Below are 19,144 nucleotides of genomic sequence, written 5' to 3' on the forward strand. Positions count from 1 at the left end.
GTATTTATTTATAGTTAAGTAAAACAAAATAAACACACAATAACATTTTTTTTAAGTTAGAAATATATTTTACACTAAACAGCCTTGGATAAAAAAATACGTTTTTATGTTTAGCACGCAACATAACGACAAACCAAGCCAAGTCAAAGCACAGCCGAAATCGTATGAAGGGAAAAGCAGGAAGAAGCGCTGCCGTATCGTTACTTCAACAACACTGCTGGCGTGTCGTTTTCCGTTGGTTGTAAAAGTTGTGTGCGAGGTTCGACCTGTGGTGCGTTCAAACCATTAACTGCATGCGTGGGATGGTAGGCGCAGTTTAAAAGTTCATTCTTGCAATGCTTGTGCGAATGAATGGCCGTAGTCTAAGGTTCTTCAAACCACTGTCCGTGCGGATCCTTGTCTGTATGTACCGGCCGCACCGCTGCTGCTCACTAAAGCCAAGGCCGACGTAGCCATCAAAACGTCAACGTACGACCATCTGCAATAAATAATAGCGATTAACAATTTACGACTCTGGCTAGCCAGTGAGCGAAGCGGTTTGCCCGGTTGGGTAAAAATCACGGCAGACTGCTCTCGCTGCGTATTGTGAAGCGGGCGTGGTGTAGCGACTTGTACTTCCGGCCGGACGAAGTTACAGCTAGTTAGTCCGATCACGTGTAATTATTAATAGTGATTGATATTTAACAGTGACTCCGGCTGGTCAATGAGCGGACGCATCAAGAAAGACCCCCCTCACCGCGAGTTACGTTTCCGTCTGGATGGAACTCGACACTTTCCTTCGGGTTCCGCCTGGACGGAACTTTAGCATTCCTTATCGTTCCGTGTGGACGGAACGCTAGACGTAGCCTTTATTCTGACGTGTAAGCAGTTCAAGGCTAAATTTTCGAGGATTTCTGGACAAGTGGAAGCTAAAACACAAAGCCGGTAGAATGAGGGTTGTCCAAGCGCCATTTAAGAATCCTCTATAAACCACAGCTCCTTAGCGATGCTAGGAAAAAATTGCTATCAAGGCTCGCTCTCTTGTAACGAAAGCAGCATGACCATGAAGCAATGTTCGCAGTGCAACAAGTGATACGTGGACATGTTCGTTATCAGTATGCTTGGCTGCAAATCTGTTAAGCCATTTTAGAAGAGCTCCTCGGCACTTGTTTCACACCTCGTCTTTTTTTTGGTGCAGGCGCAGAAGCACACCACTGTACATGCATCATCTGCCGTGAGACTCCGGGATTCACGGGACGTATCCATGCGTGGGAAAATATCGTGGGGACAAGTATGAAACCAGGTGAGATGTCGCACACTTGTTCGTAGAAGTACACATGTGCATGGCGAATTTCTCCGGGAGGACTGTTGCACGTATCGTTGTTTTATACCTAATCGATAAGAGAAGCAAAAAACTCGACGTACCGTGAGTCACTGCCTGTAATAGGTGACCGGTAAAAAGCGCAAAGGCTCATGGGTGCATTGTCTGCTCCCTCGGAGTTCCGCCACTTCCGGTTCGAAGCTCTCCTGGCCTCCCGTAGGCCGGCGGCTGTCACGCGAGCTTGTGCTGGTTATTTATCTTTTTCCAGCGAAAATAAAAAAGCGGTCATGCATCGCACATTCAATGAATAACAACTATGAATCCTACTGAAAGGTAAGCACTTTGTGACGAATAAACAACACGCACACGCGCGCGTAAAAGCCGTCGGCGTACGGGAGGCCAGGCGAGATCTCGAACCGGAAGTGGCAAGAGCAGACGACACACCCATGAGCCTTTGCGCTTTTTACCGGTCACTTATTAAGATGGGTGACTAAGAAGTACCATATCGTAGATGTTCATCTATGCATGTCAAATTGGAACGTACAGTAACCGTTGTGATGTAGTAAGTAGCGAAAAATATATATATATATATATATATATATATATATATATATATATATATATATATATATATATTTATATGTTGTATTCAAAACCAGCAAAAAACAAAGACAAGCTGAACTACATGCGCAAGATGTGGGCTGTCACAGCACCAAGCCAAGCCACGCACCACCCACCCAGCTTTGTCCTCTTTGTTTTCTTCTTGTCGTGAGAATATAAGGAAACATAAGGGCTGTGTTTGATGAAGTTTATTTTTTTTGTATTTTGTATCAATGTATTTTTTTGATGTGGCTCGTGCATACATTGAGGAGGGCAATTACCAGTGACAAGAAAATGCCTCTTGGCAGTAGCTGAAGTGATCATTTATGTTTTTTTGTTGTTGTGAGCTCGGAATAATGGGTAAATGCGAGTGTATATTTTTGCCCACATTCTTACGCCAGCAGCTATGTCCGTGCCAAAGCTCTATTTTGGAGGGAAGTTGGGGTGGGGGCCAAAGCTTTCTGCTGCCTTTCGTTTTTCTCACAGCTAGTGAAGCAGTGGTGCGGACGTCGATGAAACCATAGGCGGGTGCGTGAGTAGGGTTAACTCTGCCGCTTAGCACCACAGCCGGATCTTCATGCTTTCAAACTGCACACTCCCTGCTGCTGCTTCCATTTGCATCTCTCAGAGCATGGCTTTACCTCACAGCGAATGCCCTAGTGCTTCCACGAAAGCCATTGTCGTAGAAACGTTTGTCCCGCCCTTGTTTTTTTTTTTTTCTGCTGCAAAGCTACGGCAATGGCACCATCTCCGAAAGTGAGCCAAACTATCTCCAGCCTCAAAAATGTCCCGCTCTTTCTTGTTTTAAGGTGATAACCCTTAAGTGCCCCATTTTGCGAATTGTGTCATTTTCAAAGTCGCCATTGTCCGGTCAAGAAAATGGCCGCCGCCGTGAAAAGCGGATAAAAAACACATTTGAGTTCATTTGGGAATTGAACCGATCATCCCCAGTAGAAGCCCATTGTGCTGTCTCTACATGTTAGAAGAAAGGAAAACACGTGCATGCCGCGCAACAAGCTAGCGTGATGACACACAAGTAGAGCCAGCCACGGAGAACTCTGATTGTCGTGGGGGGGGGATGTGGTGTAAGGTGTTGTCAGTCAAAGTAATTCACACGAAAAGGCAAAGAAACGGAAGCTAAGAAGGAAGTGCCAACACAGTGTAGCAGGGAAGAAGTCATGGATGAGTATCGTCAGAAGTAGCCCATTGAGCTTCCCCTAATTAAATTTGCATGATAAGCCTCAGCCTTGCTTTCAAGTATGAGTTTTCAAACAGTGTATGCATGTTTTCCTTTGATTTTGCCTACTGGGTTGGGCCTTTTCTTTTTTGCCGTTATCTTCAGTCAAGTATGGGGCAGCATTTGACTGCTGCCTTGTATAGTGGCTTTGCAGCTTTATTGCAGCTCTTTGATGAAGCAGGCATCCAGGGCCACACTGTCTGTATTTCCAGAAAAATAAAATTGAATTTGAAGGAGGAGGAGTAATTTTCGATCGGTGTTGCTCTGGCCAATCGCTGGCGCTTGCACTGGGCTCTCTTTCTCGCAGGCTTGACTCGGTAAGCTGAACGTTTGGGCTGCAATGCACTACACTCCTAGCTGCATCAGTATTGGAGCATGTGCTTACCACACTTCCTACGCGTAAGAAAAAGCCATGGCTGCCATCTTGGGCTTTGTAGGACGTAATCATGGGTACTTAAAGGGACCCTGCAACACTGTTTGAGCAGTGCAAGTAAACCTGCGCAACGTTTAGCTTACACTGCCAGGAATACCCGAGCCAAATATTACACGTGCACGTGAAGCGATTAGCGTGCAAATCGGTGCGAAAGACGTGGAAAAACCAACCGCGCTTTCTTCAGTTCTCCTCATTATGCACCCCTGGCATGGTCTAAACGACGTCATTGAGGCTGTCCGATTTTCTGTCATTGGTCAACTTCGCGGCTAATTTCTCGCATTTCCTGTGACGATCCGCCGTTGCCGGCGCAGTGTACGAACCTCTTCTATGCCGGACCCAGTACGCACAGTTTTGCCTTTTTGTGTGTGTGTGTGTTTTAAGTGTGCGCCATGTTTGAGTGATGAGCTGAATACTTCCCCTTCAACCAGACCACTCGACAGCAAACGTTTATTGCTTCAAAAACGCCCCACCAGCCCGAGCGCGCGCTTGCGAGCAGGCAGCTATGCCTGCTTTTTTGTGGCACCAGACCGGAAATAGTAGGGTTGCCACCTTTCCCCGAAAAAAAAACCGGCCCTTCGGAGGGGGGAGGGGCGTGGTATATAGAATGTTTAATTTGTGTTGAAAAAAAGACGCCATGTTTTTGACATTTGTAGCGTTTTCTTGGGGAGAAATCAACATATCGTTAGTACTGAAAGTGATTGAGAGCTTGGTTATTGCTCTGTATGTGCTTCACTGCAAAGTAATCGCAATTGCTGACCGCGGTGGCATCATTTCGTAGTTTTGTTCCTCCCTTAGGTCCCCCTCCATCTCGGGCAGCGCGCTCGCCCGCGTATTTTCTCTGCTCGAGTGTCTTTGCGCATCTTGTCGACACATGTCTGTCGTCTTAGTTGTTGAATTGATGCTTATAAAACGCCAAAACAGACATAATCACGGCACGAGAGCCAGAAAACCGGCCAATGACGGTCGGTTTCAAGTATGGACCGGCAACCAGCCCGCTGATTAAAAAACCGGGTAGGTGGCAACCCTAGAAAATAGACCCCTTCACGTTGCGAAGAAAAGGAGGAAACTTCCCGGCCTGTGATATATCGAAGGCTGCGGAAGAGAACGCTGCGAGCCGCTCCCCTCTCCGGGAGAGAGCACGGTCAAGTTGAGAGGGAAGGATTATGCGTTAATCCTCATCACGCGTAGTTTCGGTGATAGCGAACGGATTTTCGTAATTATTGCGGGAGGAGATTTCAGGGACAATAGACTTTACATCAAAATACATTCCTAGTAGTCAATGGTAAGTGCTGCAGGGCCGCTTTAAATGGACACTGAATGCAAAATACAAGTTTGTCATCTCCGAAACATTTAGTGTTTTGTTGTACCCGCAGCACATGTCCGGCAGCAAACGATGTTCTCTCACTGAAAAATTAAACAATGTAAGCCATAACTTCAATTCTCCTACTTCATCATATGTTTCGTGACATCAGTAGTGACATGTTGTGGGCAGGTACCTAAAGCAACAGTTGGCATGTTGGCTGAGGCTGCCGCTTCCGGAAATAATGTGTCTTTTGTTACTTTGGTCACTGATTGATTGATTGATTGATTGTAGGGTTTAACGCGCCGACGCAACGCAGGCGATGAGGCGCGCCGTAGTGGAGGGCTCCGGATTAATTTTGACCACCTGGGGATCTTTAACGTGCGCCGAAATCTCGTGCACACGGGCGTTTTTGCTTTTCGCCTCCATCAGAAAAGCGGCCGCCGCGGCCGGGAATCGAACCCGCGACCTCGTGCTCAGCAGCGCAACGCCTTAGCCACTGAGCCACCGCGGCGGGTACTTTGGTCACTGTCTGCCTTCCTAGATGGCGCAGCCATACCACTCAGGACTGCACACCGTACTTGGTTTGCTAGCAAGTTTGGCGGTGCAGGAAAAGCTAGAAAGAAAATGCCGAGCACTCGTGAGTGCGTGCCCCGCGGCGACCGCCGAGTGTGGCTTTATCAAAAACAAAAGAACTGGCAAAAGCCCTGAGGAGCGGTCGGGATGGCATGCCTTGTTGCCGGCTCGGGCAGTGCTTTTAGCAAAAGGAAAGAAAAAAAACACCTGTAGCGTTGTCGTCAAGCGCTACTGCGCATGTAAACGAAAATCTCCAGCACTAATGCCCAAGATGAAATCACACCCTGCTTGGGAGAGGTCACAGCGGGCGCCACATTCTCTGGAAGCCATTATGGATAATTGGAGACAGGGCCACGGGTGTGGCAATCCTTCCTGAGACGACTTGCAGATCCCGCCACCGCTGCCTCGAGTCAGTGATGGAGAGCTGGTGGAAGTCTAGAATGCTGAGGATGACTTTGCATCCAGCACTCGCCGCAAAGAGGACGACGACCTCTTGGATCCGTATAATCACAATTATTAGCACGCAGGAGCAGTTCCAGGTTTTTTCTGGTAGAGGTGTCAGCTTCTGTCGGTGATGATGATGAGGAAGAGGAGGAGGAGTATCCTTGTTTATTCACCTACATTTTGGAAAAGCAAAAATTAAAAAAAAAAAATAGAAAAGAATCATCAACTAGACCTTTTGTACGACCTGAGGGGTCATCTTCCTGGGGGTAGAAATAAAAAAGAATGAAGGGAGGGGTCAGGACATCCGGACCCCCCCTCTGGATCCGCCAATGTTAGCACTGCAACTATGCAAACAATGATACTGAAACTCAACTATGTGAGCGGCAATGGTTACGTACAACAGCTTTGCCATGCAAGTCTTGCACATGAGTGCAAGCTTCCACAAATTTTTTTATTGAAGTTTGCATTGAAAGTGTTGCGAGTGTAGTTCTGACAAGGCAGTCTTTCGAATGAACCAAACTTTCATTGTGTCTTCATGGCCCTTTTAAAAACACTGCAGACCTCAGTCATTCAGTGGGGTTGCGGTACCCACGTCTTGCTCATGTTCTTGATTCAGTGTGCACAATCTTTTTGCGTGCGTCACGTTCCCCGAGGGAAGTTTTTCTCGTTTCAATATCGGCGTCGCTTAGCGCCACCTCTAGAAACGATCAGTCTCCAACTGCAGGCCTTGCTCACTCTGTTTTAAGTGAAGAATCGGTGGAACTCGTATGCCACGTCGAAACATGGTGCCCTGGCTCGCCCTGCTGCTTCTGGGAACTGTGCTGCCCGCACTGGCTGGTGCGGAAGAGACAGCGGCGTGCGGTCCGGTCACCGGTGATGAACGGCAGCTGGTGCACGTGGCGGTGCTGTTCCGACATGGCGACCGCGCGGCCCTGTCGTCGTTCCCAGGAGACCCGAACCGAGACTACCAGTGGCCCCTGGGCCGCGGACGGCTGACCAAGCGTGGCCGCCAGACCATGTGGGCCTTGGGCACTTGGCTGCGGGCCCGCTACGGCCACTTCCTCAGCTACGATGTGCGGGAGGTGGGTGGTGCGTCTTGGGTGGCCGGGGTGCACGTAGGGGCGCGTCAATTATTCGGAATTTTGTAATGTCAAAGCAAATAGCGCGATGCTCGAGTCAGCTTCGAATCAAGTAGCGCTAGTCGAAAAGTTTGAATAATTTTCGACATAAGTTTTCTGTGTCGAGTGTGCGCTGTCGGCAACCTTGCGATTCGTGTGTTGGGTCTCGATCGTGATGTCATACGATTTCCCAGTGTATCCCTCCGTGATGTTCTGTGATTTTCCGTGATGACGTGATGTCTCCGTTTTATTGCAACATGTCTCCAGACCAGACGGGCTCTCGTCAAACTCTCAACTTCAGGATAGAAAAATGTCTCGATGGTCACACCCTCCTGATACGCCTGACACTGCTTCTTAGTTTCTGCGTTGCTTGCTTCAGTGTCCCTTACACAAAGCAACAATGTTCGCAAATAAATTTTCAAACTATTACAATTAAGGGACCATGGAAGTGGAAGTGCTGACAGGGAAGCAGGTGGCCAGTGTGTAGCCAGCGAATAAGGGCATAGCAAACACAGCAGAGAAGTCAAACAAAAAGCAAATGTGTTTCAGCATTGGCATTTAAGGGGGGACACTGGCCTTGAGGATATTTTTATTTTTTAACCTATGTGCTTGATATTTAACCATCAAGCGTATTTTAACATCCTGAGCACAAATATGCAGGCAGTTTTCGTCCATGTGGTGTAAAATTAAAGTTGTGGAAAATGTCATGCCGTTTCATTTCGGACAATTTTTTCATTATCTACCTATGAAATAGTCAAATACTTTTTATCCCTCTGTTCTCTGAAAGGGCCAGGGAGGGCAACTATCCCACAGAAGTAATTGTAGCATTGTTTCTGGAAACACTGTAAACTTATTAACAGTGGAGCTGTTGCTGGCTGTAATGTGTGTGGCATCATCAGGAAACCCTTGGTCATAGTTACTTATACCGTTTACCACACACGTGAGCGCACATTTTACGAGGAGCGCCCAGTTCCGTCCTGCCTTACGCGAGGTGCTCACAAAAAATTGGCCGCGTATCTGCTCCTTTCGTTGCAAATGTCGACAAAAGACGATAGTCTTTATCGACTTTTGCCAAGTAAATGCCTGCCTTCACTTTCCCGCTCACCTCTCATGTTGTTCCTCTTGCGTCGCGCTCCTCCCAAGATAAAGACGCCAAAGGTTTGCTTAAATCATTTAAATTTCCTGCGTTCCACTGCTCCAGGCCGGTTGTCTCGATGCCAACGCTGCCATACAGCAAAGATGCGGGTTAATCGAGGCGCCCTACTTCAGCGTTTATAGAATTGCGTTTCCCTACTCCACATGCGTTGCAAGCAGAGCGTGGAAACTATCTAGTGGAACCTTTCGTAACTGTTGCCGGTTGATTTGTTTAAATGGCGCCAGAAGCTATAGTGGCGCGGGCAACAGCAGGTGACGGCGGAGTGAATTTTTTTTCTGCAGTTTTTAATTTTAAGTATTTAATTTCGCAAAAATCAAGCACGTATGACTTTTTATAAAAGAACACTGCAAATGTCATTTCTTTATTAATTTATTGCCTTATATTTGCGTAATGTCATGTTGTTCTTCAACAATGTTGACAAGCATGAACATTACACCGGACCTAGACGGGTAGATTTAGCTGTGACTTTATAAGACTATTGCGCAGGCATTGTTTTACTTTGGCCGGGTGGCTGAATCGAGTCACAGACAGACAGACAGACATACAGACAGACCAAAATTTCTGGGTTTAAGTAGCCCAAGAAAGAATATAGTCTTTAAAAAATACCGAGCAAACAGTTCACGTGCATCCACACCTCAAAGGGGGAGCACAAGACAGCTCGCGCTACAGACACCCAGTTCACGAAGCCTGTTGCATGTTCTAGCACGCACTGATGCATTCCACATTGGGAGAATTGCGAAAGCCTGCAGACAAAACGATCCACGCCCGCCAGTCATGCACGAGGAAGAAGACGACATGGATGGATATGACGATGACTGCTACCACCACAGTGAAACGCGACGATGGAACGTGTACATAACAATTTCAAACCTACTGCAATGCGGGGGGGGGTCTTGCAGTGCTTACAGAGAAAGAAATCCTCCAGCTTCACTGGGGTTCAAGCCTTGCGCGACTTCGTGCAAGCTTCGCCAACTTTTTTAAATGTCAGGTCGTAAATTGGGAATTTTTCCGTAAAATGGACGGCATAAAAATCTTGTGCTAGTGAAAAGGGATTCTATATTTCTGTGGTTTCGTTGCACTGCTCAGTTGAAGCTTTCGAATGGAGCAAGAGTGATGCAAATCTAATCAGTACATCCCGAGATATTGTACCCGATGGTTTACCTTGTCGGAAAAAAAAATGCTTCTGAGAAAACAAGGCATGATGTTTGGAAACATAGGCAGAAATGTTCATTTAGGCAACTTCAAAGGGGGACAGCTTCGTAAACACTTATGTTACAGCTACCTATAATATTTTGCGTATACATTTTTTGGGACTTGTAGACCACAAATGAAATTGATAGGAAAAACTGTTTTTTTGGCAAATTTTTGGTCCACAAGACCGGTGTCCCCCCCTTAAACCAATCGCACACTAGTCATAGCGTTGCACCATGCTAGCTTCGCTTAGTTTTGTTTCGACTCTGACTACAGTAGAACCCCACTCATACGTTTCTCACATGACAATGGAAAAAATATCTAGTGGCCGTGAAATATAAAAACCTGAACACTGCAAAAGTACCACACAGACATAAAAATTATAAAAAATACATAAACCATGGTTAAAACGCAAAATAAATTTACTTGGCATTTTCAAGACTTAAAAACATCTCTGATTCACACTTAGCGGCCTCATCACCAACTGGCTCACATACCATTGTAGAACAGCCAGTTCAATTGGCTTCTGCAATTGACTTCGGAGTTGACAGTGGCAGGCCAAACTCTTTTGAGATACGCATTTCTTCTCGTGTTGATTCCTTGCTGACTACCCGTAGAACGTAAAGCTTTTTAAGAGGGCTTTCCATTAACTTGATGCCACCAATGACCGTGGCAAAGGCAAACGAGGTCTGAAACGTACGAAGCTCCCTAGCAGAAAGCACATGCAACAGTGTGTACGGGCGCAGTCACAAGCGCGTGTTCCCATACGAATAGGGTAGTGACAACTGTGACGGTGACAGTGATAATGATGCTTACAGGCGTTGTGTTGGGGGTGCACCAACAGCGCTAGTTGGGGACTACACAGTCCAGTGCTTCTTAATTTTTTTCAGGTACTTTTAGCACATTAGGTATATTTTCGCATTATGTCTGCCTTATAATCGCAACATATAAAGCAGGACTGTTGCGGTATGACGACACGTAAAGTGGTATTGTAATACATGGTTTTCTATGTACATCCTAGTGGGACCGCGCTACGAGAACATTATAGCCAGGAAAATATAATTGTGAAGAGCGTATAAGTGGTGTTCTGCAGTATCATAAAACTAACTGTGAGCGTCCTTTTGTGCATACTTCTAAGAGTGCGGCTAAGCTAGAAGCCACACTCGGTGTTAGCGCTAGCTAGTGTTCCAGCAATTTTATTTTATGTGACTCTCACTTGTTGGGGCAGCCAAGCGTGCCTCTTTGGCTGCTGCTTCTACTGGTGCGACTTGTGCTTTAGAAAGCACAAGGGCACAAACTGGGATGCAAGAAGAGAAGCAGAAGATCGGGGCAGGCTGTGCTTTCACAAGCAGAAGGACCGACATTTATTTATTTATTTATTTTATTTTACTTATTTGGGCACGTTGGTATCGGCAGAGTCCTTCAATGCTTCTGTGGTCATGAAACTCCCGGCCAAGTTCTGTACGGGGACAAAGGCTACCGCGAGGGGTGCAACCGCAGATCGGAGGGCATCGGGCGGCCGCCGCTGCTCTGTAGCCAGACCGGCAGGCAGGAACGCAGTAGCAGCATGCCTGTTCGCACCAAATTTTTTCGCCACTCACAAAATGATAAGTCCATTTTAGCGGCCCACGACACGTAAAGCGAGAGCGCACTGCTGATAAGGCAGCGAGCGTCTGTTTTATGTTACTCCGTGGTCCGTTCCCTGCCAAACGCACTCTTACCACGCCCTTGGCTGCCCTCCGATCAACACCAGCGCCGCAACGCGGCCTCCCTGGGCAGCATACGAAGCTCTTCCATAGCGTGACGGTGAAGTTTCATGACCACAAAGGCATTGAAGGACTGTGGTATCGGTTAAGCATCTTGAACGGCAGTATAGCAGACACAGAAATGAGGGCAACAAGACCGCAGGACAAAGCTGTACTGACAACTAATTTCATTGAAACCACAACACAGACGTTAGTGCTGCAGCCCAACGCCGCCTGTATTAACATTGCCTGACGCGTCGCACGCTTTTCAATGGGAAGGGTAGGGACGCTTAGTTCAGGCACTGATCCGCTATGTGGCGCCTGCCGGCGGACATCTCGCCTTACGTCACTGCCCGCGAGTCGCGAACGCTGCACCCACTTCTACGACGTGTGTCTGTCAGCTTGCCTGTTGGGCTTCAAGGGCCGTTCTGCTTACATCTTAGCCACGACGGGGCGCTAGTTCTGTGGCGCACTGGGGATCTCGTTCAACGTGTCGCTCGCTTCATACTTGCTGCATTTTTCCAAAGATAAAGACGGAGGCGGACTGAAATAGTGTAAGAACATACTGATTGTCGGGTAGACATATAGCTAACAGAAAAACGATATTTTCGGATGGGGCAGCCATTATTTTACTGATATTTTTCTTTCTGGAGTATTTAGAGAAGAAAAAATTGCATGCACGTTTTTTTGTTCAGGCGCTCACTTCTACGATTACTTTCCAATAATATCACGTGCCTGTAAACTTCAGAAAATTATAGGAAACAAAAGGCTAAGCAGCTGGGATCCCGCCACGCTGTCCGGGCGCTTCTACAGTACAGAGTTCAATTTTAGGAGTGCGCACCGATGCGGAGTGTGAACAGCGGGGCCAAAACAATACCTAAATGCGGAGGGGATAGAGGTGGGATGCCCCACTCAGAAAATTTCAGGGCCTGTGATCCGAGTAGATAAGCACGGAAAGCCGGCATCAGCCTGCGGCAGCGCAAGAGATTTTGCTTCGTGACAAAGGAAGTTTTATCAGTGACAGACCAAGACAGACAGGCATGGTGAAAAACAAGAAGGCGTAGGAGTGCTGCCTCGCGAACGCTAAACAAACTTTCCACTATTTTGCATAGTTTCGGAGAAGTGGCGCTGGCTGGCGGACACAAAAGCACGCTGGAAGGCTACGGAGCGGGGAAGGGTAAGAGAGAGCAACAGGAGAGTGGCTGTGTGGCCATTTTTCGCTCACGCGTTAGGCAATGTTTATACAGGCGGCGTTGTGCAGCCAAACCTAGTTGTGAGTGCAGTGTCTTTCTTCTTTCCCTCGTGTCCGAGTCTCCCACGCTGCTGTTCAAGATGCTCTCACAAGTAATCTCCCCTCGCTGCCAGCCCATCTGAGCGCCCACTGTAATCCTGTAAAGTGCGACGCTACCTTGGTCAGTTCACTTTATTTTCTCCCAAAAGTAACTGAATGGCTCTCGAGCTAAAAGCTGCTGGAGCAGCCTCACGTAGGCAGAAAAAGCCGCTACTTGACAGAGTAGATAAGACGTGTGTAACGGAGGTAGAATAGCACCATTTAAACTTTACAATAGCACATAGTCTGTTTACAGAAGCACTTACAAAAAACACTGGAGCAGTTCCATAGCTAAACTGGGTTCCATTGGAATCCAGCCCTTGTCACATGGTTTTCCCACTCTTCGCCCTTATTGCTTTCTGCTGCCAATATACTTCGGTGTCCTGGTATTTTAACACGAAAGTGTTTTATTCTCGGATACACGAAGATTTTGCTGACGTCAAATCCGTCACGGAAGTGACGCCAGTACAACGAAGCAAGCGGCCTGTAAAGGCTGCACCCTTGCACACAGGGTCTTCTTGCAGGGAAGCAACCTTTAGTTCTAAAGAGTACGTTATATTTAGGGTTGTTCGTTTTCGGGCTTTGTATTTTAACACGAAAGTGGTTTAGGCCGCAATACCCCAAGATTTTACTGACGCCATGTCCGTCACGGAAATGGCGCCAGTACACCTTTGCCAAAGCAACCATCAGCAGGACGTTGCTTGCCAAGCACGCCCAAAGACAGCCGCCGACACAAAAATCATGCTCAGCTGCAGATTTCGCTGCACATTTCACTTTCGTGTTTCACTATATAGTTGAATCAACCACTGTTTTTTTGTATCTTTTACTTGCCTGCCCAGAGCAGTTATGAGGAGTGCAAAACTGCTCTTACAGTACAAATTTAACGGGATGATAAAATATGAAGCTGTTTTGGACCAGTTTTAAGCATACCAGAATGACAAATAAAGGAGGCCTTTTTTTTATTGCATTAAAGCTGTGGTAACCATAGCTTTAAACTTGCTGATTTTGTGGAGCATTGAAGAGTAATTTTTTTAAGCTTGTGACATATTGTTACTTTGGGCTTTTTCCCTGGCGCACACGCGGAGCGCTGTCTTTTGCTGCCCTTGACTTTGCTGTCTTGTTTTCCCCCCCCCCCCCCCGCCGCAGGTGACTGCCCGCAGCAGCCCCATGCCCCGCTGCTTTGACAGCGCCGCTCTGGTTCTCTACGGCCTGTACCCGGCCCACTCCGAAGAGGCCCAGTGGAAGCCCAACCAGGACTGGCAGCCGGTGGACATCACCCGCATGCCAACCGGCGTGGACAAGTACGCCGCGCTCTGCATGCCGCGCTACCGGAAGGCACTCCAGGAGCTCTCCAGCGTCGACGCACCCTGCCCCGACGATGCCTCCCAGCAGACTCCCCCGGCAACGGCGGGAGGCTTGAACACCGTGGCTGACGTCTTTGCCTACGTCGCCAAAAAGGTCGGCCTGGAAGAGCAAGCCAGCTTCTCTCGTACTATTGAGGTGTCGCGCATTTTGGACGCCATCTCCGTGGCAATTGAGTACAACTTGCCGGTGCCAGACTGGGCGTCGCCGCACCTCCCGCAGCTTCTCTGGGCGCACGAACAGCTGCTGCTGCAGATCGGGCGCTCCCAGATGGACAACATGGCCGGCGCTTTGTTGAAAGACGTTGTGGCGGGGGTTAACGCCGAGGAGAGTGCCGGCCCGTCTCTGTTTCAAGGCAAAGACGACAGGAGAGTGGGCACCAAGGTGGCGCTGTTTTCGTACCATGACGTCACGGTTGCCGGTGCCCTCTTTGGCCTGAATGCCACAGTTTCAAAGAAGCCGCCGTACGGGGCTGCGGTGATCCTCGAGATCTTCACGCTGCGCTCTACGGCATCGGCATTGACAGTTCCGGGGCGGTTGTATGTCAGCGTGTTCTACAAGGTGGGCGACAACCTGTCGAGTGTTGCAGTCGAGGGCTGCGATGTGCCCTGTCCCCTGGAGCAGTTTGACGAGTTCCTACGTGACAGGTTTAAGCCGGTGCCAAGGGAAGAGTGTGAGTGGGGGGAAAATCAGCCCCTCTTGTAGGTTTTGAGTACGTGGCTTTTGCATTATCTGCATTTGTAATTGTGTCTGAACTTTGTCACGCTATGATGGTGTTGAGCCCTGTAGTACCTACCGGGCAATTGCATTTTTTGCAAGCAGTACTGTATAGTACCAGTATTTTTATTTTATCTTTGAATTCGTGGCACGGTGGAAACGTTTCGCGCACTTTAGGGACAATTTGTTGGCACTTTTCTTTGCGACTTTTAATTGCAAAGCCAATGTGAAACACGTGCTGCAGAGTTGAGCAATAAGGATACGGTAGTTCCGTGTAGTGCTTCCGCTTTTCCATTATGAATGTTTTTCCTCCATGGCTGACTTATGGCCTTGTTTCCAGCCAGAGTAGTAGTAGTAGTACCGTACTTTTGCGCGTATAATCCGCACCAAAAATGCGAAAATTTCCCCGGCAAAACAGGGGTGCGGATAAGACGCGGTGTTTTTTCTTTAGCACAGCTTCACGGCAATGCACGTTGTGCCGTGAAGCTCCTCCACAGTAACACTGACTAAGCCTTCCATGGCAGTGATTGGGCAAAACATACAAGGACAAGGAAGGAAAAACAAGGACGAGCGCACTCTAACTTAAACTTCGTTTTATTAGTGAATTGTGACTTTCGCACTGCAGTCAGTGTATTCTACTTGCTAAATACACGCTTATTTTGCCTACACAGTATGTGATGTGTTGCTTGAGCTTTGGTGCAGCCTTTCCTGTATCAAATGTGCGGGCAATACGTGAGGATTTCATTTTTCTACCCCGGTGGGCTGAAAGGGGGGGTGCGGATTATATGCAGGGGCGGGTTATATCTGTGAAAATACGATATGTTTTTTTTATGGTGCAAGGGCAATGATGGCCGAAGAGCGCCAATGCTATGGTTGATCACTTTGACCAGAGTAAAGCTGGCATGCCAACACACCATGCACTACTCCAGTCACTGCTACCTGGGGTTCTATAGGTCTTCACACAGCTGTGAGTAGACTGTGTCATGTTGATGCCGTTAAAGGCGGCAGAAAATGTTTGCACAGCGCCCACTCTATCCAAGGCAAGCCCAAGCGTCACTTGTCGCATTTTGTGAAACCGAGAATGGCTACTTTCATCATTTTAATGTTGCCACTTTCCAAACTCACTGACTGTTTGCAAAAAGCCCGTAGCATTTGTCTCACGTACCACAGCTTTCTTCTCCAGAGGAAGCATGTGGCCAACTTGGATGGTGACTGTGGGGTTGACCTCAGCCTTAAGTGCCACCCAATGAGGGGATGAAGAGACACCAGCCTGCTTAGGGAACGAGGCTGTACATTTGGCTCTGAAACTGAATGAGGTCAAGGTGAGCTCAAAGATCACTGCTTTCTTTTAAGCTGTGACTGTCTGTTACGGCAATTATAGCTATGCATCACAGGATGGGGCACATGTTTTTAACAATGTCTGCGAGTCTGCTTGGTGGGGTTCCAGGGCTTACCAATTACGTTTAATAGTACCCACGGCAAAGTAATTGGGTGCCTGTTTCACATGCATAAAAGCTCTCAGTTGATGTGCAATTTAATAAAATTTGTTGGGAAATTTTGAAGTTTGGCAAGTTTGTTTAACATCATTTGAAACCAGGCGCGAAAGCAAGCTCAACAAACGAAACGACAAAAACACCTGGATGAAGCATTTGCTCTGTTGCATATGCAGTGCTTTGCTCTTTTCACCCTCTTTTCCTTGCTTGTTTCTGCACGTTGCTTCAAATACAAGTGGTTCACTCTTTTGCGTAGGGGGAGGTGAGGTTGAGGTGAGCAAGCCTAAACAGTAGACCTCACCTTCACTGGGTTGGGGAAACTGGCTTGCGTTGTTGAGGAAAGGAATGTGTGTTACAAATAAAGTCCAAGATAGTGGAAGCGACCCGCCGCGGTGGCTCTGTGGCTAAGGCGTTGCGCTGCTGAGCACGAGGTCGCGGGTTCGATTCCCGGCCGCGGCGGCCGCTTTTCTGATGGAGGCGAAAAGCAAAAACGCCCGTGTGTACGAGATTTCGGCGCACGTTAAAGATCCCCGGGTGGCCAAAATTAATCCGGAGCCCTCCACTACGGCGCGCCTCATCGCCTGCGTTGCGTCGGCGCGTTAAACCACACAATCAATCAATCAAAAGATAGTGGAAGCACTTCCAAACCAGTCTGGAAGGCTTTAGTTTGCAGGTGAGATTATATTCCAGTAAACACGCCTGGGTGGCTTACGTCACAGCCGCTTACTTACACTGACCCGTACATTGAAACCGGAAGTTTCAATCTTGGAGGCAGAGGGAGAAGAGGTCAGCAGCAGAGATTGTGAGACATGTAGAAAAAGTGAGCCAGCTCTTGTGTGGAGGGTTCGGCTCAACATGAGGGCGTTGCTAAGCACACGAGTGATTTCCCATTGCACGAGCCGTCCCTGGCTGCCGTGGCATGGCTGTCACTTATGCTCAGGAAGGGGCCACAGACACGCATCGTCAGGGGTACTGATTGCAGTGCTGGAAAACAGCCGTGGGATCAGCCATGGGACCAGAGCTGGAAAACAGCCATCTTTTCCAGCTGACTGGAAAACATGGCTGAAATTTAAGGCTGAGATCTCAAAATTGAAGGGAATACTTGCATCAGCAACAGAAATGGAGTAGTAGGACATGTCACACTTGGAAGGGAAACTCATTGAATAGCACGTAATTACACAAATTTGCTATTTGCTTTTTGTATTTATATGGGCTTAAATGGTGCCACACGGTCAAGTGCCTCATTTGAAACTAACTGTTGCGATCTCACTCACTCAGCAACAGCCCGGTGCTGCATGCTTGCACACCTACATCTGAATTTAGTGACGTGAATGCAGATGTTAGTTTTTATGACGACAATGGCCGTAAATGTGAGACCATTTTTTTCACTGGTCTGCCCTCTTAAAACACGATCCCACATGCCAGAGTGTTGAGGCTTGGGACAGTTGTCTAGGATTCGCAACAGTCGGCATAAACTCGAAAAAAATTTGTGGTGGAGCACTTTGGGTTCCTCACGGGAACCCAAAGTGTTCCTCATGTACCTCAAGCTGTTCCTCACAGGATACCCAAAGGTAATGCACGGTGTCCATGGGTCAGTGCAATAAACATCCCTGCAGTGTTGAGATCGTTTGAATAGATTGCTAAGGGGGCGTGACATCTGCTGCTATGCCTGAATTGTGACAACAGTTTTGTGTGATTCTGTGCAGATTTTGAAGCTTTCCAAACGGGCTGGTTACAGCTGAACACCAATTTTAGGAAAACCAGTTTACGAATTTTTCAGGTGGACAAACAAATTTGGATTTTCCTGCAGTTGCCTGGACTTTATGGGGGTCCCAAGTAAGCGGTAAGATTCGTGGGTCCCGGTGATATTGTTAAATCAAAGTTCAAGTGCATAGCATCAGTCACTGTTATGTATATGTGCCTTGTAATAAATGTGCGCCAATGCAAAAGGCCGCAATAATGTACATGCTAGGAGAACAAAGCCTTCTGCTTCCACGGGCCTAACGTGAGCAGGTGGCCTGAGTTGTCAAAAGTTCGGCTAACAGAGTTCGACGAGCTGAACTTGACATACCGCATGTGGTGGCAGCGTGCAGTTTGGGATAAACTGGCTGTTTAGAATGCAGCGACATATCTCGTGAGCAATATTTGAAGATATGGTCCACTAGGTGCAACTACTGGTTATTTTTTGAACTGAAATGTTCTCTGCACTGTCTTGTAACCAGTGATTGCAAGGTGCAATTTATGTCATCGAAATAACATATGAAACTTTATCGCCGTTCTCGTAATTATCCTAAGCATTGTGAGCCTTATCACGTGCCTTATCACGTGAGTTCGAAATTTTTAAACTGCTTTGGGGAGCACTCTTATTGCAATATACGTCGCAATATGTGTGTGCCTTGCTACTGTGATGGTTTTGAAATGTAAGGGATACTAGTTGTGTTTGTGAGTGAAAGTGTGTTACCTGCTAATAAAAGTTGGTATCACTCCACGGTGTTCTCGATCTTTAATCACCTGAAAACTTCACTCATCAGATGCATCTACAAAGTGCACGCATCTGCTGGTTTTCTTTACTGGCATTATTTGTGGTGCATCTCCCACAGTTAAAAAAGGACACAAAGCTACACCTTTGTGTGATGAAGTCATTAAAATTGACACGTCACTCTGCTCTATTGAAATTGTTGAATTACAAATGTATATGTACCATGCACAAACAGTATCAGCTTACTTGCCAGTTGTAAGCACTCATTCACGACAGGATTTTAAATAATCTGTGATTTTTCTTTTGTTTTTTTTTCTGAGCCCAATTCGCAGCTAAAGTCAGTGTCACACTACACTTGTAAGAACAGCTTGCATGGTTTTTTTAATCGTTGAGAAATCAGAGACCATGCACAGATGTGAGCGAAAGCAACGACATTGGTTAATATTGTTAAGACTTGTCATAACTTGGAGACTCGGGAATAGGCATTGTGCAGGAGGCGTTCACTTTTCGTGTCAGGACGAGGTAGCTGCTGCACTGTGGTAATTGGTGCAAAAGTCGCGGGCCTGTGCAATACCATGCGTACAGTCTTTGTACCAACGAGATTGGTAAAGCTGTGGCAAAGAGCTTCGGTACTCTGCTTGACGCAGAATAACCGCAGTTAAT

General features: G+C 47.4%; 1 protein-coding gene across 5 annotated transcripts; it reads left to right on the forward strand.

The window, feature by feature from the left end:
• The first annotated feature begins 154 nt into the window (after window positions 1-154).
• LOC144166896 (testicular acid phosphatase homolog) lies at window positions 155-18,490 on the forward strand. 5 transcript variants are annotated; one of them, XM_077696346.1, is made up of 5 exons: window positions 161-305; window positions 1,178-1,282; window positions 2,387-2,428; window positions 6,637-6,972; window positions 13,577-18,490. In XM_077696346.1, the coding sequence occupies exons 4-5, from the start codon at window positions 6,658-6,660 to the stop codon at window positions 14,495-14,497; spliced, it is 1,236 nt and encodes a 411-aa protein (XP_077552472.1). In that variant the 5' UTR covers window positions 161-305; window positions 1,178-1,282; window positions 2,387-2,428; window positions 6,637-6,657; the 3' UTR covers window positions 14,498-18,490. The 5 variants fall into 5 exon arrangements, with proteins under 5 accessions (XP_077552471.1, XP_077552472.1, XP_077552473.1 ...); XM_077696345.1 differs by lacking the exon at window positions 2,387-2,428 and having other exon boundaries at window positions 155-271; XM_077696347.1 differs by lacking the exon at window positions 2,387-2,428 and having other exon boundaries at window positions 6,615-6,972.
• Window positions 18,491-19,144: the final 654 nt, after the last annotated feature.

The sequence above is a fragment of the Haemaphysalis longicornis genome, unplaced genomic scaffold (assembly GCF_048455015.1).
Source record: "Haemaphysalis longicornis isolate Haplotype H1 unplaced genomic scaffold, Haemaphysalis longicornis Haplotype H1 scaffold_197, whole genome shotgun sequence".
Lineage (NCBI taxonomy): Eukaryota > Metazoa > Arthropoda > Arachnida > Ixodida > Ixodidae > Haemaphysalis > Haemaphysalis longicornis.